Source organism: Rutilus rutilus (assembly GCF_951802725.1).
Source record: "Rutilus rutilus genome assembly, chromosome: 9".
NCBI lineage: Eukaryota > Metazoa > Chordata > Actinopteri > Cypriniformes > Leuciscidae > Rutilus > Rutilus rutilus.
The window spans coordinates 17630273-17655844 of NC_140223.1; the positions used below are offsets into that span (position 1 = coordinate 17630273).

Here is a 25572-nt window from a genome sequence, read left to right on the forward strand (position 1 = left end):
CCGGGTCGGATTTTGTGCGAAATCCACCGGATGTGACGTGCATGCGCGCTCCCGAGCCTCTCCGTTTTATATATACAGTCTATTGCGACGGCACTGCAGCTAACGACATGGAGTCTGATAACACCAAAAAACGACCTGCCTCCAGCACAACACAGACTCCAACACAAACTCCAAAAAAAAAAAAAAAAAAAAAACATTTTTTATCTGCTGAAGCTCGTCAGGCCAAACGTCAATCGGATCGACTCAGGACGAAAACACGGATCAACATTGGCAGAGCGTTTGAATTATGGAGAGACCTCCGCTTTGTTTTAGGTATAAAAACAGACCCTGAGTTGGCTTTCATCCTTTTGGACAGGTAAGCTAACAATACTTAAAAGCATGTAAAATATATTGTGATTTTGTGCTTTAGTTGGCTCAAGTTAGACATCATTAGTTCGCCAGCTAACGCCGACCATTTGCTAACGTTATCTGATGTGAAAGACTACAGTTGTAACTTTATTGCTTTTCACGAGCACGAGCGCTGTTGTTGCAATCTGAAACATCACCGCTAGAGGCCGCTGGATCCTACATACAGCACCTTTAAGTGAAAACTTCATTTTGGTAATTAAATTGGTTAGTTGAACTTTTTATGCTGTCGTGTTCTCAAGTGATTAAACATAGTAAAGTTCTTAGGCACTGAAATTGCGACTCTTGCTTCCTTTTAGGTCAGAGTCAAGTTCGTGCATGACATCTGTTGTAGCTCATTCATGTTGTGTGCACGAATATTTTAGCCGAATATTCCAGTTGCCAAAATTCCAATGCATTTCTAGTTTGCTGTTATCTCTAGTTTTTTTTTTTTTTTTTAATCATTGATATTGGCTGACTACCAATATGGTGCTGATATATCACATTATTCTCCATTTCCATTTATAACCAGGCATGCTGCCAGCTGCCAAATATGCTAACTTGCTCTAAACATGCAGTAACTAATGTTACTTTCCCACTGAATTTTGCTAAGTAGCAGCACATTGTTCTGAGGTACTGACAGTTTCAAAATGATGGCAGTTCAGGTATTCTAGCCGTTTATCCAGAGTCCAGTCTTTGGTAACTGACCTATTTTTATCCTTGTTCACATAACAAATATAAATGATATAACAACTGTGCTTAAATCATGATGCATATTGTTAGGCAAGATTCCAAGTGGAATCTCATCTCTTGCCAAGAAGTAAGGAAAAAATTGGCAGAAGAAGATCAGGGCGGGACATTTGTGTTTGGACATGCAGTTCTTGATCCAAAGCTGTTTGTTTTTCTTTTCCTGCCCGCAATTGGTCAGCGGTTCCTCTTGTGCCTCTCATCAAATGGCCTGTGTGTTTGTTTGTGTTTGTGTATCATGCTCAGAGCCAGTTGGCTTCAGATGAACTCACAGATGGTCAAGTTCAAGAAATTACTGAAATGTGATGGTTAATGACGTCCTTGAGTTGATCGACCCCTCCACCCAGCCGGAGCTGTTCCATTTCCTTTCTCCTTCCTATCCCCCACCACAGCCAGCTCAAATCAGCCCTATATGCAATCAGACTGACAACCAGAGGTTGTGCCCCTTGTAGCCCCTAGGCTGCATTGATCCCAGATCCCATAAGCAGATCTACAGCAGAATTGTGGAGGTGGGCTTGTCTGGGATCAGATTACATCTTGCTTGCAGAATGCAAATCTTGTCAAGTCATGAGGCCATGAGCTGCTGATAAATTTTTATCAAGATTATGAAGACAAACACTTTTTTTCTTCAGCATAACATGGACTAGGGATATAATGCTAAATAAAAATTCGACACTATTTTGGCCAACTAAATTAAAAATGAAACACTAAAAACTAAAATCAATCAATTTAAATGCTACAAGTGAATTCAGACATCAAAACATTATAATGTACAGTATGAAAATGGATTTTCATTTTGAGATTTACATTAATTACATTTAGCAGTATTATGATCATGCCCTGTTTAGTTTTATTTTCTGTCACTGTTTTGTCTGAGTTTTAGTTCATTGTTTGTTACCATAGTTTCTAATTAGTATTGCACCTGTTCCTTATTCTGTTGATTTGTATTATCTGTGTACTTAAGCCCTGTGTACTCATCATCATTGTGTAATGTGTTGTTGCTTTGTTAATTCTTTGTGTTTATTGAAGTGACATTTAAATTATTAGTGTTATTTTTAATGGATTTTTTTTTTTACCAAATCACTGAAACCAAAAATAAAGTTTTCATTTAACTGAAAATCGGAACAAAAACCAAAAATACAGTTTCAGTAATTAAATTTGGATAACTGAACTAATTATGCAATTCAGGGTGTTGAGTTTTCAGGAGATGAATTAAACCAGTTCTAGTAAAATGAGGCATCTCTCAATACTTCAGTCAAACACATTTTTTATAAATTGCTACTCTTCATTTTTGATCATTGATGGAGCTTATCCATGTTGTGTGCATAAAATAGACATTGATGAAGTCAAAACACACAATTGAACAAGCACTGATTAAAAGTCACTATTTTGGTTAATGATTTCAGTCCTTTAAAACTATTCTGGCCTGAAAAAAAACTAAAGTTCTTTCGGTTTCTGAAATTTTGGTGCATCACTAGGTATTAAGGATTAACTTTAAGTGTGTGTTACGTGATGGGAAGGGTAATCTTAATGTAAAAATAAGGGAAATTAGCATACAGAGATTTTGAATATATAGTCGTCTGGAATAGGTGAGGTAATGAGATATAGTGAGGAGGAACAAGAGGTGGTGTGGGCAGATGGGAGTGTTGACCGCTATTACAAACTCTTCCCACACACACTCTCCACAGGCAACCACTTATGAGCAGCACATAAAATGGCCGCACTTTCCTTGTTAATGGACCAGTCCATCACAACTGCATTAATGGGCTGCCAACATCAATTCACTGAAAAATACCAGGAATCATAAAACTTTCAGATCAGATTGTGGAGGAAGTTCTATAGATTGGTGGCTTGTCTTGATTACTGTAACAACCCACTTTCTTGGAAAAAACCAAAGGGTCTTGTGCTTTTTATTTGGCCAGCATTCCGCATCTAATTCCTTCAGTATTGACACAGTAGCCCTAATAGCTGTTATGAGGCTAGTGTGTCTAATGGTTTCAGCACCAGGATGTTTGCATGCCAGGATTTGAAACGTGAGTCGTCTTCACTTACGCACGTGCCTGTATTTCCACAACCACGTGGTTGCTGGAGGACATGGACCTGTGTGCAAACAAATCAGTGTCGGTGATGGATGTTTGCTGTTATGGGCTGTTTCTGAGTAAAATCTTGTTTTTCTTTCTTTCAGGAAACGCCAAGTTCTGTATTCTTGGTTATGGAGGTGAGTTTAAAGCATGTATTCTCCCCTCTGTCTCTCCCTCTCTCTTGTTGTTTCTGTCTTTCACATGCTCTTGTTTTAGTCATGAGGCCACAGTGTGCCTCTGCCTAATGTTTCATGGCTATTCTTTCTAGTATTGCCCAACACTGCAGTCTCTGTAGGAGAAACAAACACATCAAGAGGCCAAACTAAAAATATCTGTTCAGGGAAAGCTGCTCTCAAAAACAATTTCAAGAGCTTTAATATTAACTATCTTTAGCATGTAATATCAGTCCAACCCTTCTCATGTATGTAGCTTCTGATAATGCAATTCTGAGTATAATTTATCGGGACCTTTCTGTGTGACCTGAGAGGGGGTTTGCAGCTAGAATTTGTCTCAAACTAGAGGTCTTCACAGGTATCTTCGATTAACCAAAAGTAAAAGCATAAAAAAATTGCTCCTTTTGATTAATTCTGTAGAATATAAAACTTTCTTGCAAGCCAGAAGTAATTATTATTATTATTATTATTATTATTATATTTTTTAAATCCTTCAGTAAAGGTCCTATTGTTCAGTCAGAGTTTTATAGATGTTATGTCATGTTAACTGTAGTGTATTATCTCTGTACTGTATGCTCAGGGCTATTTCTCTCCTGCCATCAATGATGTGGAAATTTACTGGCCACCAATACATGCTGACCATCCCATAATTCTGCATCACTTCATCAGATTCATTGATGTGTGTGTCACTAAACCAGCCTTCCTCCTCCTGTAGCCCATGAAATATCCAGTCCTCGAGCCTCGACATAGTTTTTTATTGTTCAGTATTGGTTTCAAAGTTGAGTTTTATTATCTCTTTTTGTTTCCTCTTCAAGTACTGCAATGGAGGAGACCTGGCAGACTATTTGCAAGGTAAGCAGCTTGTGAGGTAAACGCATCATTTGGTCCGGCTGCTCAAATAAAAAGAGCATAGTTTTTAAAGCACATTTTAGGGAAGTCCACCTATAAATGGGTTTCTAAAGTTTCTTTGCACATTAAACAAGGATGTATTTCTCTGCGAGCTAGAGTTGAAGTGTCTGTCTCCAGGGCTCAATCTCAAAGCACACTTACCATCAACACTCTCAGAGAGTCACTGCTGCCTCCATTATCATATAAATTTACAGCTCATAGAGGTTTGTCCACATATCCCACATACCCATTGTGAATAAACTGAAGTCTGTGTACTTCAGTTTGATGTTTACGAGCAATCTTTGTTCCGTCAGAGGAATCTGATTGGTCTATAAACCAAGTTTTTACCGAGTGTGTGACGCAGAGGGCATAATAGAGATTACTCTGGTGCCATTTACTTTGTGTGAGTGATGTTGGCTGGACTGTTACCTCTTGTTATGTTCAGACAGATTGTTATCTTTGTGTAACCATGCTCTTGTCCTCTTACCCTTCTCCCTTGTTTAATTATGTAACCGTTTCTTAGTTATACAACCTCACAGCTATGCCAAATACTGTTTTGGGATCAGTACGAGGTTCATTGTGATCATAATTGCTTTGTTTACAGAGCAGATTGAGTGAAGGGAATCCTCTTAACAGCTCAGTGGATTACACCAGTTTTGTTCTAACAGGGGACCTGGAGCTCCATGTAAAATCCCTGAGCAGCTTCTGATTTTAACAGTCTCACCAATCAGGGGCCTAGAGAACATGACTCTGATGGTCTTGGATTAGCTCAGTGCAGTGTACATCCTTATTTAAAGGGATAGTTCATCCTAAATGAATTCTCACTTCCTCACTCACCAAAGTGCTCAACAACAATTAGGGTGGCCTGTTGGCCTGGGCCAAAAATCATGGAAATGAATAAAACCTTAAAAGGTCATGGACGTTTCAATCGTAAATCTACACTTTTCTAGTTATGCTCAGTTCTACAGTATTTCTTGTGATATAAATTACTCACAATATTTTGTCTGTTTTATCGCTTAAAACATGCATAATGGTCACATTAGCAAAATGTTGTTGAAATTTAGTGGCCAAAAAAACTTCCAGGCCCGGTTTCACAGACAGGGCTTAGATTAAGCCAGGATTAGGCTTTAGTTCAATTAGGGCATTTAAGTAGCTTTTATAAATGTACCTTAGAAAAAAAGATGTTATTTGTTGAGACCAAACAATGGCACTGACATATTTTAAGATATGTTAGTGCAAGTTAATTTCAGTTAAAACAGCTCAAACATGCATTTTAGTCTGGGACTAAGCTTAAGCCTTGTCTTTCAACCGGGGGTCATTGTCTATAGTCATTAGTCTAGCGATTTATGAAGCAAAGCTCACATTGAAGTCACTTTCAAACCAAGCAGCTTTCTTTTGGTCAACACAGTGAAGTTGCGACCCACTTTAACTTGATGCAAAATCTGCATCAGGAATTTCACAATCTTGTGGACTCCTATTGAAATTACTTCCTTTTTTTTTTTTTTCTCATAATTTGCCGAACAATGGTGAACGTGACCACACCTTAAAGATTTTGCCCTTCAAAACTAGTAAATCTGAGGTTTCTTGACACATAAAGCCAATTTACAATTTCAGCAAATGAAACATTGTATGATGTGTTTAAGCGGTTATATCAGCTGCAAGGCTGAGGTTTTTATTGAATGTCTTAATGGATTTTATAGCCATGTTTCTCAGCGGTACAATGTCTTTGCTCTTCCAGCCAAGGGCACTCTGCGAGAGGACACACTGAGGGTCTTTCTACAGCAGATTGCGGCAGCTATGCGCATCCTCAACAGCAAGGGGATCATTCACAGAGACCTCAAACCTCAGAACATCCTGCTGTCCTACACGGGACGCAAGAAGTCCAGCATCAGCGGCATACGCATCAAGATTGGTAACACTCTACATAACGATTTGTTGCTAATATTACTACTGTATATATACCTTATTATATCTACTGTATAATTCAAATGTCTGAGACCACATTACAAATCTGATATCCAAAATTAAACTTAAACCTGGAAATAAATATCTCAAAACGTTTGTAGTCCACTGTGTATGTACCCAACAGTCTGTATAATAGCATCATACTCTTTCTGCCCTCTGATCTCTCACACAGCCTGTTCTTTTGTTTCCATTGTCTCAGTCTGTGCAGAAGTTATAAGTCGTGACTCTCAGACAGCAGTATGTTGCTATTAATAACACCGGTGCTCTCTTTGTTTAACAGCTGACTTTGGTTTTGCAAGATATCTCCAGAGCAACATGATGGCGGCCACATTATGTGGATCCCCGATGTACATGGTCAGTAGCCACATACTGAATTCTGTCTCACTGTCTCAGATTTGTGAAATACATCAGCGGTGTGAGACTTTGGCAGAATCATGTTCTCATCATTTGTAATCCATCACCTCTCTTCGCAGGCCCCAGAGGTGATCATGTCCCAGAACTATGATGCCAAAGCTGACCTGTGGAGCATTGGGACTGTCATTTACCAGTGCCTCGTGGGAAAGCCACCTTTCCAGGTGACGTTCATGACAATGAAGCCAAACTGAGATCATATAGGAGCTAATTATCTGATTTGAAGACTTTGCTGTTTTTTTGTTGTTGTGATGATGTTTTAATGGTGTTTTATGTGTGTATATACTGAATGACCAGGCTAACAGTCCCCAGGACTTGAGGATGTTCTATGAGAAGAACAAGACTTTGGTGCCAAAGTAAGAGCACTGACTATTTTTGTTTTTTCTTTTGTTGTGTTTCATATGTGTCATAATGCTCAAAATTGTTGTTTTCCCCAAAAATATTAAGCAGCACAACTGTTTAAAAAATGTATAATTATGAGAAATGTTTCTTGAGCACCAAATCACACAGTTCACACTGCCAGCGACACGCAGCGACAAAGCGACATGATTTCAATGACATGAGCGAATGTAGAATGTAGGTTTGTCTAGCAGTACGACAAAGTTGAGATACTGTTAGGTCCAAATATATATGGACCTAACTGTATGTTGAACTGTATGCAAATGAAGAGCAACAACCAGAAGGAGTGAAGTCAGGTGTGATTGAGGAAAAGAGCCGTCACTAGATCACTAGTTGTGATGGAGGAAAAGTTATTTTAGTGGTCAGCAACTTTCCTATAATTTATTGTATATCTCTGTGCTGACTCCCACGTAAACCCAGGTAGACCGGCGCTTGCACTTTCGTTGCAGATAAATAGCCGAAATGGCAAAGAGCACTTCCTGTTTCTTGTTCGTCTTTAGTATTAAGCAGTTTATGTACTGATACCATTTATATTTAGTCTTTTCCCTCCAAGAAAACGAATTCAGTGTCTACAGCATGGAATAACATCCGTGAATGCCATTCATAAACGTTACTAGGCAATCGGTTGTGGGAACGGCCACTAGTGACCCCACCTCCAGCCACTGGCGACATGCAGCGACAAAGTCACTGGCAGTGTGAACACAGCTTTAGAATGATTTCTGAAGGATCATGTGACACTGAATACTCAAATAATGGCTGCTGAAAATTCAGCTTTGCATCACAGGAATAAATGACAAAACATTTATTTTAAATTATAATAATATTTCACAATATTACTGTTTTTACTGGGTTTTTTTTTTTTATCAAATAAATGCAGCCTGGGTGAGAACAACAGACTTTTTTCAAAAACATAAAACAATCTTACCAACCCTAAACTTGTGAACAGTAGTGTATGTACACAAAGTTGCTGAAATGACAAAACTCTTCATTAACATATTCTTTACTCAAAATTTACTGAAAAATTAAAACAGATTTTTAATTATATTGTATTATTCAGCCAATAATCTCGATATAGCCAATCATTAGGTCCTATTTACTGAATAACTAAAGCTTTCTGTTCACAGCATCCCGAGAGAGACGTCTCCTCCACTGGAAGATCTGCTGCTGGGGCTGCTCCAGAGGAACCAGAAGGATCGTATGGATTTTGGTCAGTGTATTTCTGTTGTTTCAGTGCATTGTTGGAGGATTTCCACCTTGTTTTTCCCTTTCCTCATTCTCATATTTGTCTGTCTGCAGACACTTTCTTCAGTCATACTTTCTTAGAACCGACATCAACTATTAAAAAATGTAAGTAAGAACATTTGATGAGCAAATTTAATGAATAAGGTGTGGCTGGACACTAAACCAGTTTTTTCTTTTACCCAGCATCACCTGTGCCAGTGCCAACGTGCTCTGGCTTGGTCTCAGACAGCACGTGTGGCAGCTCTCCTTCCTGTCGTTACGTGTCTCCTCCGGTAAGCACCTTACATTGTCAGTGCTGAATGCGCTGTCACAGACATGAGCAGTTCCTAAACTAGGGTGTTGCATGAGATGATTGCGGCATTGAGAAGTTTAATAGCACTGACTCAGCTCAAGGTAATCCAGCGTTTACCTCCACCTTTGTTTTGCAGTCCCTGCCAGACATGCAGACTCTCCCCGAGGACGTGCTTTCCTCTCCACCTCTCGGCCCTCCCAACTACCTGCAGCTGTCCAAAGAGTCGGGCGGCAGCACCAGCAGCAAGAACTCCTCCTGTGACACGGACGACTTTGTGCTGGTGCCACATCTCTCCGGAGAGCAGTCCTGTGAGTCACATTACTTCACCGAACACGTCACACGCTTGCACTGCAAAAATCATTTAATAATCAGTACATTTGTCTCATTTTTTTCTGTAAAAAAAAACAAGATCAATTTATTTGAGAGGCAAAAAGGTTTTTATCAAAAAAATTCAACTGGTCCATTAATGGGAGATAATATAATTAAAGATTTATTATTCCTCTATAAGCAAAAAAGTATACTTTAAAACTGTTGTAAATGTAATTTGAATCGTAAATCTAGCTAAATTTGAGGTTAAAGGTGAAAACAAGAAAAACACTTAAATTTTCTGAAAACAAGTATTAATATCTTAAAACAGTTTAGTAAAATATTAATATTTTAATATTAAGTACAATATTTTAAGAATGTTTAAATTTTTTTAACTGGAAAACTTTTCAGATAAATAATCTTGAAATAAGCCTTTTTTTTTATTATAAATCTTACAAAATATAAAATTATTGAAGAAATATTTGATATAAAAAATATCAGACCTTTTTTTTTTATTTTCAAAAAACATAATTTAGTGTGATTTGTAAGCTGTTTTCCTCATGGGGATCAAAAAATGTCTCCACAAGGACAAGGATTTTGGAAATTGCCAGCTTTGCGGGGGCATCTTGTCCCCATATTATGTTATACCTGAACCACACACACACTAGATTTGAGCAGCTGCTGGAGCTGATTGCGTGTGTTTTAGAGTATAGAGAGACGTCTGCTGAGTCAGCGCTGTGAAAGCCTTCCAGCGCTGATTGCGCTCTCACAAGCTGTGATTTGCTGGTGTTTGTGAGACTGTGTGTATTTGTAGTTCTCATGACTTTCTTTCTCTTCTCCTTAGATGACCTTCCAATGGGGGCAGTGGGCCGCAGGCCGTCCAGTGAATTCCTTCTGTGTGGAGGGTGAGTGTGACATCACTGATATGGTTCACTCACAATGCGTTACAATGCTTTCACACATGCATGTTTACTTGCGTCAAATGTTAAACAAGGTTTATAGGCCAAACATACACAGTTCACTGTCAAGTCCGACATCCGGACAGGAATATTAACAATGGTTAAATCATCTTAATCCTTTTTGGCTGTTTCCACCATGGAAATATGGAGTTATGGATTAGCAAACTGATCTGTTTGTTTCGTTGATGTCATTGGAGATATTTTTGGTGCCTTCTACTCCCAAACTATTTAATCATGGAGGTGAAAGCCAGGGCGAGTTCACGGTTGTGTGACTCTGGGTGGTGTGTCTGTTGTTATTGCAGGAGGAAGCTGAGAGGTGAATCACATGGCTGGTGAATGAGTCCTGTGGGAGCGAATGTGCGTGTGTGTGTTTGTGCTCCTGCCCTAAGAATAGACACCCTGCTGTCATTTCTTACCATCTGCATGTGATCTAAAACGGTTTCCACACCGTTGTGAACCGACCTCTATTTTTGTCCATAGGTGCAGAAATAAACATCCATCGCATCGGCTGTTTTGTGACTAGACCCTTGTTATTGTGCAGTTATGCAGTGGATCTGACATTGACAGTTAAAACATTCATATGCTTCTCATTTTTTGTCAGTTTGCTGTTGTGAGAGTCGGTGCATCTCCAGTGCTCTCCGAGTCACTTCCTTCTGCTCTGTGGCTTTTCTGTTTCCCTCTCTTGTAGAAGCGAGGCATACTCCACCTTCGCTGTCTCCTCTCTGTCTACTTATTCTTTTTCACACTTATACACTAACTGCCAAAAGTTTGGACACACTTGATTGAATTTGATTTCACTTTTTTTTTTTACATTTTTAAATATTAGAGATGCACCCAAATAAAAACTGATAACCAATAAATGGCAAATATAAAAATTCATACTATTTTGTTTAAATAAATTAAAAATAAAACACTAAAAACTTAAATGCTGCAACTGAATTTGATCACAACACCATTATAATGCAGTGTGTAAAATTTTCATTTTGAGATTTGCTAAAGATAAAAAGGTAAAACTTTACAATAAGGTCTCATTAGTTAACATTAGTTAATGTATTTACATGTACAGTAACAAATATATTGTTCATTGTTAATCTTTATTAATGTTAGTTAAAAAAATATACAGTCGTTCATTGTTCGTTCATGTTACTTCACAGTGCATATACTAATCAGTTTCAGTTCAGTTTGTTTATTTATAGAGCACATTTACACACGGCCACTGGCCGACCAAAGTGCTGTACATACAGTAAATAACATTAATAAAAATTGGTAAAAAAAATAATACTACACAGTTTAGAATGGATCAATCACTGTAAGCTAAAAGCAGCACTAATGTTAACAAATACAACTTTTGATTTGAATAATGTTAGTAAGTGTTGAAATTAACATTTAATAAAATTTACAAATACTATATAAGTATACAGTTCATTCTTAGTTCATGTTAAATAAAGTAGTTAACTAATGTTAACTAATGAAACCTTATTGTAAAGTGTTAGCGAAAAAATTATTTGTGCTTTAAAAGAGTTACAATTTAAAATAACTGTTTTAATATATTTCAAATTTTTATGTATTCCTGTGATAGCAAAGCTGAATTTTCAGCATCAATAGTCCAGTCTTCAGTGTCACACGATCCTTCAGAAATCATTGTAATATGCTGATTTACTATTATCAATGTTCAAAACAGTTGTGCTGCAATTAGTTGATGAATAGAAAATTCAAAAGAACAGCTTTTTTTTTTTTACATAGACATTTTTGTAACATTATAAATATCTTTACTGTCACTTTTAATCAATTTAAAAAGTATATATTTTTTCTGTATTCAATTTCTTACGGACCCCAAACATTTGAACAGTAGTGTCATATATAATACATATAGATATATTATCGTATATAGCCTCATCATTTATGTCCTGTTTGTTGTGCCATGCTGAACTGACTCTGGGTCAAACAAAGAAACTCTCTTTGTGTGCAGTTGTTGTGCAGCCTGGTTAACCGCTCACGTGTAGCCCACACTCCTCCCTCACTCATTACATAATCCAGGAGACTGGAGCTCAAACACTAATGTGCAGCTTCCTTTCTCCCTTTTAGCTCCCCTTCCTTCTTATCAGACCTTTGCACGGTGCGTGCACTTGACCCAGTCATGACATCTGTGAAAAAACATTGTGTTCCTGATAAAATAAGAACGAGCTGTTTTGTTTTCTTTGTCTGTGACTGGTGAGGGTAGGTGGACCAAGCACGTGTCACTGCCTAAAAAGCTCCGCCCACGACTCCTCCCTCCTCCTTACTGATTGGTCAGGGCTTTGTGTTTACACTGTAGCTCCGCCCCGTGTGGTTCGGCCATGCCCTCTGAGCAGAAACGGCTTTTGCTGAACTCGTTTGACAAAGTTGGAAACGTCTCGCACTTCACATTTAGCGATCGCATTTTGAATGAGACTTTGATCTTGAGGATTTTGTCGAGGTTTTATGGCCTAAATGGGTTTGGAAAAGCATTCTGACTGGATTGAAACCTTGTTTTCTGGGTTTCTCAGGCCACCGCAGCCATCCACCGGACAGACTCCAATGGTGTCGCCACGAAGCGAGACCACGCCAATACCTGTGCCCACACAGGTACGAAACTACCAGCGGATCAAACAGAACCTCTCCAGCAGCCCAACCACAACACTCTATGGCTCTCCCAGGTAAGACATCCAACAACAGGAATGTTTAACTTTGCTACTTACTGTATGTGGCATATTCATGTCTTTATGATGCTAGGTAAAGATTTTTTGTCACTCTCGAATTTGCATCCGTTTCCTAAACTTGCTCACTTGTATAGTGGTCTTTGAGAACAGATGGGTTTAGGGTCTTCAGGCAGGTGTTTAGTAGAGTCTGGAGATTTTGACTGTTGCTTGTCCACTATTAGTCACGCCAGACCTCAGCAGCCGCTTAGACTACTTCACTCTGACCTGCCCTGCGTCTCAAAAAGTGATTAATCTCACCACAGCAGCCTTGCTGTCCTTGTGCCCAGGGCCAGGCTGGTTCACATTATACTACCCTGTGAGTCAGCTCGGGCACGGTGATGGTGAAGTGGCCCCGGGCACCAATTCAGACCTGATCTTTGAGTCATAACTGTCTTCCAGGTGCCAGTGCACTGAACTGTTTAACATTTCTGAGCTTACCAAGTTTTGACATGAGTGATTTTTTGTGTCACTAAGCTCATTTATGAATTGTTTAGGAAGGGAGGAATATTGAGTATCTCATTTTAAAGTTAAAGAAAATGCGAGGAACTCCCACCCTAACAACGCTGATGACAGAGGACGTCCTGCAAATTGTGTTTCATATACAAGGGCCTAAAAAGGGGGCTTACCATTCAAATGTTTGGGGTTGGTAAAAGAAGTATATTGCGCTCAACAAAACTGTATTTATTAATAAAAAAAAATACAGTAAAAACAGTAATATTGTGAAATGTAATGTAATTTATTCCTGTGATGGCAAAGCTGATTTTTTTTAAGCATCATTACTCCAGTCTTCAGTGTCACATGATCCTTAAGAAAACATTCTAATATGCTGATTTGCTGCTCAAGAAACAGTTCTTAGTATCAACAATATTGTGGAACTTAATATTTTTGTGGAAACCACGATTTTTTTCAGGATCCTTTGATGAATTTAAAGTTCAAAGAACAGCATGTATTTGAAATAGAAATCTTCTGTCTCTACTGTCACTTTTGATCAATTTAATTCATATTTAATGTGATAAACTATTAATGTGATCTTGAGGAGAACTAACATCATATATCCAATAAAATCACATCGAGACCCGTTGGTTTAACATAATTGCATAATTGTTGGTTATGAAAAGTGTTATTTGTGCTAAGAAAAGGTTTCAGTGAAATACAATTGTACGGTTGACAAATACCACACTTTAGGCCACACTTTAGATTAGGATCCAATTCTCACTATTAACAAACTATTAACTACGACTTTTGCCTTAATAAACTCCTAATTACTGCTTATTAATAGTTAATCAGGTAGTTGTAAAGTTTAGGTATTGGGAAGGATTAAAGGATGTAGAATATGGTCAAGCAAAATAAGGCATAAATATGTGCTTTCTAAGTACTAAAAAACAGCCAATGTCCTAGTAATATGTATGATGATAAGCAACTAGTTAAAAGTGAGAATTGGACCCTAAATTGCTACCATGTTTTTTATTTTATTTCTTCAGGTCAGGCACAGTGCGGCGCTCCAACACAAGCCCCATGGGCTTCCCTAAAATGGTGTCTGGGTCACCAAGCCCTGCAGATACGGTCCAAACTGTTGGGCGACGTCTCTCTACGGGCAGTTCCAGGCCCTACTCTCCCTCTCCACTGGGTAAGAGTTGCCACTGTCATTCCTGTTTTATGTTTACTGGGAAACTGTATTTTTAAAGTCCGACATGTCCTGACGTGCCCATTTGATGTGCGTCTGTCTGTTTCTGTGTAATTGTTCCCCAGTGGGCACTATTCCTGAGCAGCTTGGCCACTGCTGCTGCGGACACCCCCAGAGCCACGAGGCCCGCAGTCGCAGCTCCTCAGGCGGTGAGTTTATATGTCAAAGATGGACACCAAAGAACTCACAGCACTGCTGTTTCCTCTTCAAAGTGGCACCATTAACAGTCCCACAAGCACTAGCCACAGTGGCTTTCTCCCGGTGGGTCACAGCATGTCTGCGTTTTTCTAATCTCCATGGAGACAGCTGCTCCTTATGACTGAGAACTCAACAAGCAATCAGGAACAATGCATGTTGTAGTAACAAACTGTGCGACACGTGAGCTTTTGTGTGAAACCTCTTCAAACCTATAGACCTTCAAAACTGTGAACTCAATGATCATGTCTAAACAGCAGACAAACTCACTGACCTTCTTTCAGTTCACTGAAGTCTTATGGTGCACATCTTAAATATATAAACTGCAGTGGCACCTAGTGGTTGAATCATGTAGCATCTGATGAGCTATAGCAGCAAAATGTTAAAATGAAAATTCACCCTATCTATCTCAGAAATGAATGTTATAGATCTCATTGTAAGCTAAATTCATCCATGCGTATTTATCATTTTTAAAAATGGTTAACGTTTTACAGTGTCCTTGTTACACGTTGCATGTAGTTACTATAATAATAACAGTAAATAATGCATAATCACATGCAACTAACCTAAATCAAACCCTAACCTTAAGTACATGTTGTTAATTAATTTTATTCAGGACATAAATGTGCAATTACAAATACCTTATACCTTCCTTATACCTGGTCTTCTCCAATCATTTAGTCTGCTTAAACCCCGCCCCTTTCTCTAAAACTGTTTTAATTATTCTTATTTATTTTTATTTATTCTATGTAAAGCACTTTGAATTGCCATTGTGTATGAAATGTGCTATATAAATAAACTTGCCTTGCCTTGCCTTGCCTAAAGGTTCATCTGCCTTCAATTTTGAGTGCAATGCCCACATCTCAAAATCCAGTCAATAGCTGATGGAAATAACCCCGCCCTACATTTATTTCTTTTTCGATGGTCCGTGGAAGAAAAGATCTGTTGTTAATTTCATTCATTGCAACTTTAAATGTTTTTTTTTTTTTTTAAACAAGGACACTTTTTATGTTTTAGGTTCCCCTGTGCCATCCTCCCAGTTACTGGGCACTCGTCTTCAGAGTGCGCCCACGCTGACTGACATCTACCAGAACAAGCAGAAGCTACACAAGCAGATGTCTGACCCAGTGCACCCCTCCTCATCCGCCTACCCCACCAGCCACTCCCCTCAGCTCGGGCGTCCCGGCAACCTAGGCACCTCCCCAACCAAGCTCCTTGGCTCCTCCCCTCGCACCTCTGACTGGCTAACAAAGTCGCCGCTGCCCACCATCATCGGCTCGCCCACTAAGGTAAGCTGCAGGAGTTGTCGGGTAAACGTCTTTCTGGCCTAGATCAAGAGCTTTTGACATTACTAATCTCATTTCTTCTCATTTAGGTGAACGCTCCATTCAAAATCCCTAAAACTCAAGCCTCGTGCAACCTCCTGGCCCTGGCCTCGCAGCAGGGTATAGCTGACAGCCCCACCCCAATCAGGATGCTGATGGATGGACGTGACCTCTGTGCACATCACTGCTCGGCGTATCCCAGCAGCCAACAGCCTGCTCCAGAGGCCAGCAAGACTTCCTTTGGCAGGTCTGCAAAAGTTCTGACAACATTTGATGGATAATGCATAATAATATGCATAATAATATACACTACTGTTCAAAAGTTTGGGGTCAGTTAAATTATTTTTATTTTTATAGAGATTAATACTCTTATTCAGCAAACATATTTTCAACTTTCTAATTATCGAACAATTCTGGGGATTTTTTAGCCATTTCCACAAAATTATTAAGCAGCACAACTGTTTTCAACATTGATAATGGAAAGTTTCTTGAGCTGCAAATCAGTGTATTATAATGATTTCTGAAGGATCATGTGACACTGAAGACTGGAGTAACGATGCTGAAATGATTTGCCATCACAGAAATAAAATAAAATGTTAAATATATTGAAACAGAAAACAGTAATTTTAAATTCTAACATTTCACAATATTACAGTTTTTACTGTAGTTACTGTTTTACTGTTTGGCACTGACATTTATGATTTTATGCCCCACACAAATATCATAAAACAAAAATAAATAAACAATCAAAGAAGGATTTTATTGATGTCATCGTTTGCATTTTTTATGTATTTGAATAAATGAATAGATTTGGACAAGAAATAAGTGTCATGTCATTGACTCCTGTATTATAAATTCCATATGCATATAAAATCAAGCTGAACTTGTTTGTTTCCTCAGGTCTGTAAGTGCTGGCAGACTTTCTGAGCAGCCGGTACGGATCACTTTAGGAGGACAGCCGTACAAGGGCAGCACAGACAGCCTGAACACAGAGAGGCCCATGGACACAGGTGGCCCCCTTTTCTCATTTTGTTATAGTTTTTTATAAGTCCAGTTTTTCATGCCAATATTATTTCTGCTAAATGCAACCCCATTGACATCATTTGAGCTTCTCCTGAAAGCTGGCTTGCATGAAGTGCTGTGATTGGCTGCCAGTGTTTGTATGTGTTAGTCTGTGAGTGACCCCTGTGTGTGCATCCCTTCCCAGCCCCGGCAGGGATTTGCGGTTTGGCAGCGGGCGGGGCGAGTCCCCGCAACGTTGTGTTCACGGTGGGCTCGCCCCCGAACAGCAGCACCCCTCCCACCTGCAGCCATCTCGCCTCCCGCCCGCGCACCACCTCAGGTGAGGGGCTTCGCCTCGTAAACCCGCCCCATACACCACTGCTTCAGCTGCCACACCACATGTTTAATGCCGTGACAATGCCACTGTTTTCACAGATTAACCTAAAGCTAATAGATTCCTACCTCAAGTAATCGCTATGGCTGATTTCTGTGTCTATGTGTCCGCAGTAGGTTCCAACAGCTCTGCCGGCTCTCTGTGCTCCACCAGCGGTAAGGTGTACATGGGTTCTCCCCCAGGCATGACCATCGGAAGCTCGTCGCCAGGAGTGGACGCGGCTCCCAGCAGCCTGCGCTACGTTCCTTACGGCACCTCCCCGCCCAGCTTGGATGGATTCATCACCTTTGAAGCGCCAGAACTGCCGGAGGAGACGCTGATGGAGGTGAGAGAGCTAACATGTAGAATACAGCTTGCACCACTGATTTTACTTGTCAAATTTTTAGTCTAATTTAGTCTGTGTTCATATTAAGACATTGACTCACAATATGCCGTATAATATCAGCAGTCTCAGATGCACAGATATTAAATACAGATAATCCAATAATTGTTTTCATGTAATGAACAATAACTGACGTATTAAATGTATGTTCTGGGCTTTTTTGCCTTTATTTTGAGAGAACATTAGTGATGGGGCAGAGAGAGGGGAGTGGGACTGGGAATGGACCAAGACCAAATATTATAATTCCACATTATTTTGTCTAAATAGATTAAAAATAAAATGCTAAAAACTCAAATTGGTCTTTTTAAAAGCTACAATTGAATTTAGGCATCACAACATTGTAATGCGGATTATGAAAAATAATTTTGAGATTAGCTAAATATTACATTTAAAGGGATAGTTCCCCCAAAAATGACAATTCTCATGAGTTACTCACCCTCATGTCGTTCCAAACCCACGTTCAGCACGTTTAAGCTTCTGCAAGAACCAATGAGGTTTGTTCTCACACATCAAGCAAATATGGATGAGCTTCTGTTTATGTTCAATGATGAACGTTTATATGTGAATAAAAGACTCATCATATAAGTGATCGTGTCTCATCAGAAAATTTGGACTAAACCACTCAATTCATATGGATTCTTTTTACGATCTCTTTATGAACTTTTTGAAGCGTCAAAGTTGTAGTTGCGTAGCTGTCAATGGAGGGACAGAAAGCTCTCAGATTTCATTCAAAAGATGTTCATTTGTGTTTTGGAGATGAACAAAAGTCGGGTGAGTAATTGTTCATGTTTTTTGGGTTAACTAATCCTGAACAGTGTTAACTAAATAATTAACTTTAAATGAGTGTTAGATGTGTAAGGGTAATCAAAATATTAAAATAAGGGAAATGAGAATGAACAATTATGTATTCACTATTTGGCCAATACCAATACATAAATAAATAAATAAATAGAAAACTCTAATATTGGCCAACTAAAGTCCTGTGACTAGGTTACTCAGAACAGTCACGTCACCAAGCAGTGTATTTATTGTTAACTAAAACTATTGAAACAAAGCTGAAATAAAATAAAATATGAATATATGATGGAAAACAAGTTTGCAATAAAATATGGTGTAAGTTCAAGCGCTGAAATCATTAAACTAAAACTGAAGTAAAAAATAAAATCTAAATAGAAATAAGTTTTTTTTTTAAAGGCACAGCAAAATTACTAAAACTTAAACTAAAATTAAAATAAAAACTGAAAATATAAAAATAATAGCTATATAAAAGCTAATATAATAGTATATTAATAATACTAAAATAACACTGGTGATCTAGTTGCTCAATCCTTTTATACTGGTCATATAGCTCAGGATTTCAGTTAAAGCACATCAATTCATCCTGTTACACACAGAGAACAGTCTGTACTGGATAAAGCTTTTCTTGGGAAACACTAACAGGTTTATGTGTGTGTTTGGCAGCGTGAGCACACAGACACCCTGATGCACCTGCGGATGATGCTGTCCTTTACGGATTGTGTGCTGGAGATCGCTTCTCTACGGGCCGGAGGACCTGATCTGGGTGCGTCCGCCGCCTCTCTCTATCCTCCTCAGGACAGCGTGGTGGTGGACCAGATCAGTCAGCTCAGTAAGGAGTGGGGGTAAGAACAGTGCGCTCGAACACACGGGACCTTTAACAGTGAGACCTCATAACGTGCAGTATATAATGTTTTGATCATCATCTCACACAGGCAGGTGGAGCAGCTGGTGTTGTATATGAAAGCCGCACAGCTGCTGGCCTCCTCGCTGCATCTGGCCAAAGCTCAGATCAAGTCTGCCAAGCTCAATCCTTCCTCGGCCGTCAAACAAGGTGAGCTGAGACATTTCATGACTCGGATGACAATAAGTGCATGTATACGTGAGGTTGAATTGTTACAGAGTCAACCGCTTCCCCAGAGCCCTAAAATGATTATTAGGACTTAGGTGTGCAGGGCTCTCATTATCAAGAAAAATGGAAATATGGGCCTGGTGGACTAATGGATTTTAAAACAATAGTAAATATGAAAATAGTAAAAACTATGTAGTAAAATGTATGATATTTAGTTAAAATGATTTTAATAAATGATTTAAAATAAGACAAAACTAAAATAAATATAAGCTAAAAACAATACCATCATTATTTAAAGGGATACTCCACTTTTTTGGGAAATAGGCTCATTTTACAACTCCCCCAGAGTTAAACAGTTGAGTTTTACCGTTTTCGAATCCATTCAGCCGAACTCCGGGTCTGGCGGTACCACTTTTAGCATAGCTTAGCATAGATCATTGAATCGGACAAGACCATTAGCATCTCTCTCAAAAAAATGACCAAAGAGTTTCGATATTTTTCATATTTAAAACTTGACTCTTCTGTAGTTACATCGTGTACTAAGACCGACGGAAAATGAAAAGTTGCGATTTTCTAGGCTGATATGGCTAGGAACTGTACTCTCATTCCTGCGTAATAATCAAGAAACTTTGCTGCCGTACCATGAGTCCAGCAGGCGTAATGATATGACGCAGCGCCTGAAAATAGTCCCCAGCTCAGTAACTTCCAACGTGACCGGGACTAAGTTTGTCTAACCTATTAGACCTATTTTCAGGCGCTGCGTCATATCACTACGCCTGCTGGACTCATGGTACGGCAGCAAAGTTTCTTGATTATTACGAAAACGGTAAAACTCAACTGTTTAACTCTGGGGGAGTTGTAAAATGAGCCTATTTCCCAAAAAAGTGGAGTATCCCTTTAACATCATATTTTTATGATGTTAATAAAACAGCAACTAAGTCATGGGCATTTTTAAAATTGCTGTAAAATGTTCTAGTTATACCAAGCTCTAGAATATTTTATTGGGTAAAAATTGCTATTTGTAAAATGACGTGTAAATGAATTGGTGTACAAGTGTAAACCCTAAAGACCATTGCTATTGACACTTCTGGAGTTAGGAAATGTAATTGTGACTGCTAGTTTCTGTAAATAAAGTTTGAAAATGAGCAGATTTGTTATTACAGCAGAAGCACCAGAAATATCTTGGGGGACCTTCAAATGTTGGGAGTCAAAAAGGTTGAGAATCACTGATGTAGCGAATAACGTACTTTCTCTCTGAACTTCAGTGGTCAAGAGTCTGAACGAGCGCTACAAGAGCTGCATTTCCCTGTGCCGCCGCCTCACGGACAAACTCAACCACTTCTTCTCTGACAAGCAGCGATTTGTGGACGAGATCAACAGCGTTACAGCTGAGAAGCTCATTTATAACCATGCTGTAGAGTTGGTGAGTGAGGACGGTCATGGCAGCCTAACTTGGAGCTTTGTTGCGTGATTTTACGAGTGGCTAACATTGGCGTCATGTTTGTGTATGTGTGTTACAGGTGCAGTCGGCCGCACTAGACGAGATGTTTCAGCAGACAGAGGACATCGCATATCGCTACAACAAGGCATCCATGCTGCTGGAAGGCCTGTCCAAGATCCTCCAGGACCCAGCTGATGTAGAGAACGTCATCAAATGTGAGTGAATTTAAAAATCAGTTTTAATCCTCTGGTGCTGCTCATGTTTTATTTCAATGAAATGATTGTACTATATTTTTAGTTCAATAATGTTTTTTTATTGAATACTTTGTATTTTTAGGGGATTTCATGGTACTAAATAATATTTATGGAATAGTTATGATCCATTTATCACCTGTTAACCACATTTTGAGCATAGACCTGAAAATGAAACTGACCTAATTCCTGAAAGCTTTGGAGCACAGACTTAAGTTTGGTCTCTTTTTAAAGCTACACTGTGTGATATTTTCCCCCATCTAGCAGTGAAATTGTATATGACTACCCAGTGAATATTAGTTTCTGTTCCTTTCAAATTCGAGGGCGTTTTAACTCCTACGGTGGCCGTATTATTCCAAGATTAACATGGCTTCCAGTTCGACTTCGTCCAATTGCGCCTTTAAAACTATCACCTGTGATCCGTCGCAGCACAGATTTATGTTACAAGGTAAACAATACTTTTTCACCATTGACGTGAGGAAAAGTAACGCAAGTTATACTAGAGGTCGTTCTGGCGTTATGCACAACCATGCTATGGTTAGACAAGCAACTATAAAACTTCGAATTTACACAAATAGGCTGAATTACCTGTCGAGAAGAAAGAAGGCAACTTCGGCGTCCATTTTAAAATCTTTGCTCCTCATGAGCTCTTTCCATCTGGAAAAAGTTACTCCAGTATTGACTTTGGTCTTGCTGATTTGCCTGTCGCGTTGACGTTTTAATTCTCTCTTTCGCTTCCTTGGCGACTCTGCTACATGTCCTCGAAAATAGGCGTGATCCTCCATCAGCAATCTTTCAAATCTGCCAGCAGTCGCGAGTAATCTCCCCCTCGCATTCGTCTCTGAGTCACTGAGTGTAAAGCGCGAAAGGCGAAGCTTGAATTTACAGGTATGTCCCTCTTTGGCTAATGTAGTTTCAAGATGGAGGGGCAACATGGCGACCGGCATTCGAACCCCTCACCCGTATGTACTTTCAATGGTAGATTATAAACTTACGAGAATACTTTATTACTTGAAAGAAGTAAATATACATTAATGAGCACATATATTTTTGAAAGAACTAAGTGTTTTTTGCTAAGAATCAACAAAAAAAAATTACACAGTGTAGCTTTAAAGAAGACACTTGGCAAAAAAAAAATTTTTTAAGTGAAACTAAAATGAAGGTATAGAAGTATAAGTTTATTATTATGAATTTTTTTAATATGAAATATATATTTTACAAAACATGTTTTAGTCTGAGAAAATCAAAGCCATACATCTAAACAAGTTGTGCTCCATATTTGAGCTTGATATCTCAAAAAATTAGCTTTCTTTTAGACTTTGTTTGTGTGCAGTACCAAATGTTTCCACTAGATGAAATTCGTCTCCTATTCATTTCCATTTTTTTGTTCACATAGCAAGTGCCAAAACCTTTACCAAGTTTCGTACCATTCCAATGAAGTAAAAAAATGTTTTAAAATACGTAAAGATTTTCAGTTAAAATGAACAAACTGCACCAGAGGGTTAAAAAAAAAAATATTCAAATGATTTTGATGATGGTTTTTTTGCTGATGTGACCAATATAGTCTGGTTCTCTTATGATTCTAGTTCAATAAATTGGTCAAAAAGACTCGAAATTAACTGTCGGAATTGAACAGCAAAGTGTGACTTCTGACTGGTTGTTCAAATGACATTGAATACTAAAAGATACACTTTAAGAACATTGTTACACTATTTTTGTTTAGCATACAGTTTGGATCAAATATAGGCTGGTGGTTTGTCAAAAGTTCTGAAAGAATCGTTAATAGAATTGATAAGGAACAGTAACCCATTGTTGTTAACTCAATATTAGATGAAAAATGAAACAAAATGTTACCTTGGCAGCTACTTAAACTAAGTAGAAGTTAAAGCTAAATAGATATAGTCAACAAAAACGAATAAAACGACAAAAGCAAATAACAAAAGATCTCAAATTTACACTAAAATTCAAATGCAAACTGATATTATAAAAAAATATATTAAACGCACACCGAGTCGTAATAGTATAAAATAATACTAAAACAACACTGCTGGAATCATTTCGATCCAGGATTGTTAAAACATCTCGTTCATGTGTCTTTGTTAACTGCTTTGTGTTTCCTTTGCACAGACAAGGCAAGTGTGGACCGGAGGATCTCAGCTTTGTGTTACTGCACCGTTACCCTGTACGAATAAAGACTTTCACTCCAGGGACCATCATCCTCTCAAACTACGAAGAAGACTAAACAAATCCCTTGTTTTTGTTTTGTAGCAGTCAAAGCACTTTCAGTTCCTTTTGATTCTTTTCAATCACAAGCAACAGACCAAGTATTACAGTTTTTTTTTTTTTGCAGATGACATTTTGAGAAGGATGTGCACAAGTTCACTACCAAAGATGAAAATTAAACAGAGACTTCATAGTACGAAAAAAGCCTCTGGAACTGCATTTAGATTCATCTTCTGTTTTTACGACATCATTTCTCTTTTTTACATAAACTGAAAGGATTTTGGACTGGGAATCTTCAAAGGCCCAACAATGACCGTCAATGCAAATCAGTTCATCTTATTGTTTTATACTGCACTCTATTGCTCTGATTATTTATTGGTTTTAGTGTCGTTGATGATAGTGTTGAAAGACGACATGGGGCGGATGTGCAGCCCAATGTTGGACTGTAATTACTGGTACCACACATACACAGTCACGTGGTCGAACTTAAGAGGAATCTGTAGTATTTACAAAATCAGTTTTGAAGCAAATGCACTTTATTGAGGCAGATGTGGAAGACGCTTGTCCTGGGACATCTGGGAGAAGGTGGAGATGATGATCCAAGATCAGCGTGTGGCTCCAGGTGCTTCTCATTTCCATATCTATAATCCTCTGAAAATGAGTGTCTGGAAGGCCCGTGAGCATCAGGTCGGACATCGGCGTCTCGTAACAGCCTCATGGTGAATCAGACATAATGGTCAAAATACTTGAGTCGTTACTTACCTTTTGATTCAGCCGTACTGAAACGTTTTTATGTTCATATTAATACTGTAGCTTTTTTTAACTGACGTGCGTGAGCTGTAAATACTTGTACATTCTACATGTGTGTTTTTATTTTGGAGTGAATGCGAGCGAGCACAGCTTGATTGAAGAAGGTAGATGCTGCCGCCGCCATCCCTGCCTCTCGAACGAAGAGCACAAGATTTCCTTGTTTTTAGGTTTTTTATTTTGTTGTAGAGGTAATAGGACAACTTCCACAGGTTCTTCGAGACCTCACTTTGCATGGCAGCTCTTGACTAACGCCCATGAATATCTTGTGTACGACAATACTTTGACTGTGCGGGACGTGGGTGTTGCAGGTAAATGGGAGAGAGTGCGGCCCACTGCCAGGCTCTGCTTTTCCCCGTTCGTCCACTGTGCTCAGGACAGTGTTTGTGTAACTGCTCTTCCCAGATGCAGTGGCCAGTTTCAGGATACTGAAGAACTGAAAGCATGACTTCGGGTAGTCTACTTTCCCTTGTATGTGTTTTGAACACCTCGCTCCCTCTCTCCTGCACTCTGCCTGTGTTTTTATTTTTAATAACGGCCCCTCCCGTGAGCCTACAAAGCCTTTTACTGTACAGAAAGAGAAGGCTGATGTCCTTTCTGCCACTTTGTTATACAAAATCCATGCATATCTGTAGTTGTCGGACTTCCTTATCCAGGTGTGAGCAGAATTGTGTACAGATGATCCATTAGAGAAGACTAGTACAGAGCACATGTACCTGTGGAACATTAGAATGTACTTGCCCTTCCATTTGCAACTTTCCCTTTCCGAATAAACCAGCCTATCACAGCCCAACACCACATGATCACGGTCGATGCAGCCTGAGGGTTCATGATCCCTTGACTTTCAGTGACAAAATGTTTTAATCAATGTGTGTTTTACCAAGGGCATCTATGTTGTCTGAAACTGTAGAAATACAGCTTTTATTAAACAGATCAATTGTATCCTGTTATCTGAGTCTCCGATTATGTGCTTTGCAGAGGTATGCTGCTGTATTTGCTACAAAGGAAATAATGAAAGTGCAGCACAGGTGACAGCAGTAGCAGAACACAGATATGATTTTACAAGAGTGATGATTTATTTACTACCTAAAGGCACGGTCACAGCAAGGATGATAACTAAACATATAACGATAATGATATAGTTCTAAAAATCGTTCTCAATATTAACCCTCAGAGAGTCTTAGCAGTCACACTCAGTGCCTTCCCGGTCAGAAGTGACCGGACACCTAAAAATGAAACTTCCTCCATCCCAGTAAAAACCAATGCAATTTATTTTTGTTCTATAATATTTATTCTTTTTAATTTAGTATTTTGAGACAATTTGATTGAACTTATTAATATTTATGCAATATTTATAGTCCATTTTTTGCCATTGAAAATAATGTTTTTTTTTAATTATTATTATTTTTTATTTTATTTTTCTATGCGGTATTTTCG

General features: G+C 38.8%; 1 protein-coding gene across 3 annotated transcripts in view; it reads left to right on the plus strand.

Moving 5' to 3' along the window:
• The window catches only part of ulk2 (unc-51 like autophagy activating kinase 2), a 37802-nt gene extending 12725 nt beyond the window's left edge, over positions 1 to 25077 (plus strand). Inside the window, exons 4-27 of one of the 3 annotated variants that reach the window (XM_084418967.1) lie at positions 3317 to 3349; positions 4201 to 4237; positions 6012 to 6185; positions 6519 to 6592; positions 6712 to 6813; positions 6947 to 7005; positions 8173 to 8255; positions 8345 to 8395; positions 8474 to 8562; positions 8719 to 8890; positions 9733 to 9793; positions 12373 to 12522; positions 14046 to 14191; positions 14314 to 14397; positions 15461 to 15732; positions 15819 to 16015; positions 16669 to 16778; positions 16976 to 17110; positions 17278 to 17489; positions 19008 to 19186; positions 19277 to 19395; positions 20679 to 20836; positions 20934 to 21069; positions 23233 to 25077. In XM_084418967.1, the coding sequence (XP_084275093.1) occupies positions 3317 to 3349; positions 4201 to 4237; positions 6012 to 6185; positions 6519 to 6592; positions 6712 to 6813; positions 6947 to 7005; positions 8173 to 8255; positions 8345 to 8395; positions 8474 to 8562; positions 8719 to 8890; positions 9733 to 9793; positions 12373 to 12522; positions 14046 to 14191; positions 14314 to 14397; positions 15461 to 15732; positions 15819 to 16015; positions 16669 to 16778; positions 16976 to 17110; positions 17278 to 17489; positions 19008 to 19186; positions 19277 to 19395; positions 20679 to 20836; positions 20934 to 21069; positions 23233 to 23297 (2898 nt within the window). In that variant the 3' untranslated portion in view covers positions 23298 to 25077. The remainder of the gene's footprint in view (positions 1 to 3316; positions 3350 to 4200; positions 4238 to 6011; positions 6186 to 6518; positions 6593 to 6711; positions 6814 to 6946; positions 7006 to 8172; positions 8256 to 8344; positions 8396 to 8473; positions 8563 to 8718; positions 8891 to 9732; positions 9794 to 12372; positions 12523 to 14045; positions 14192 to 14313; positions 14398 to 15460; positions 15733 to 15818; positions 16016 to 16668; positions 16779 to 16975; positions 17111 to 17277; positions 17490 to 19007; positions 19187 to 19276; positions 19396 to 20678; positions 20837 to 20933; positions 21070 to 23232) is intronic. The other 2 variants (XM_084418968.1, XM_084418969.1) reach the window with 2 other exon arrangements.
• Positions 25078 to 25572: the final 495 nt, after the last annotated feature.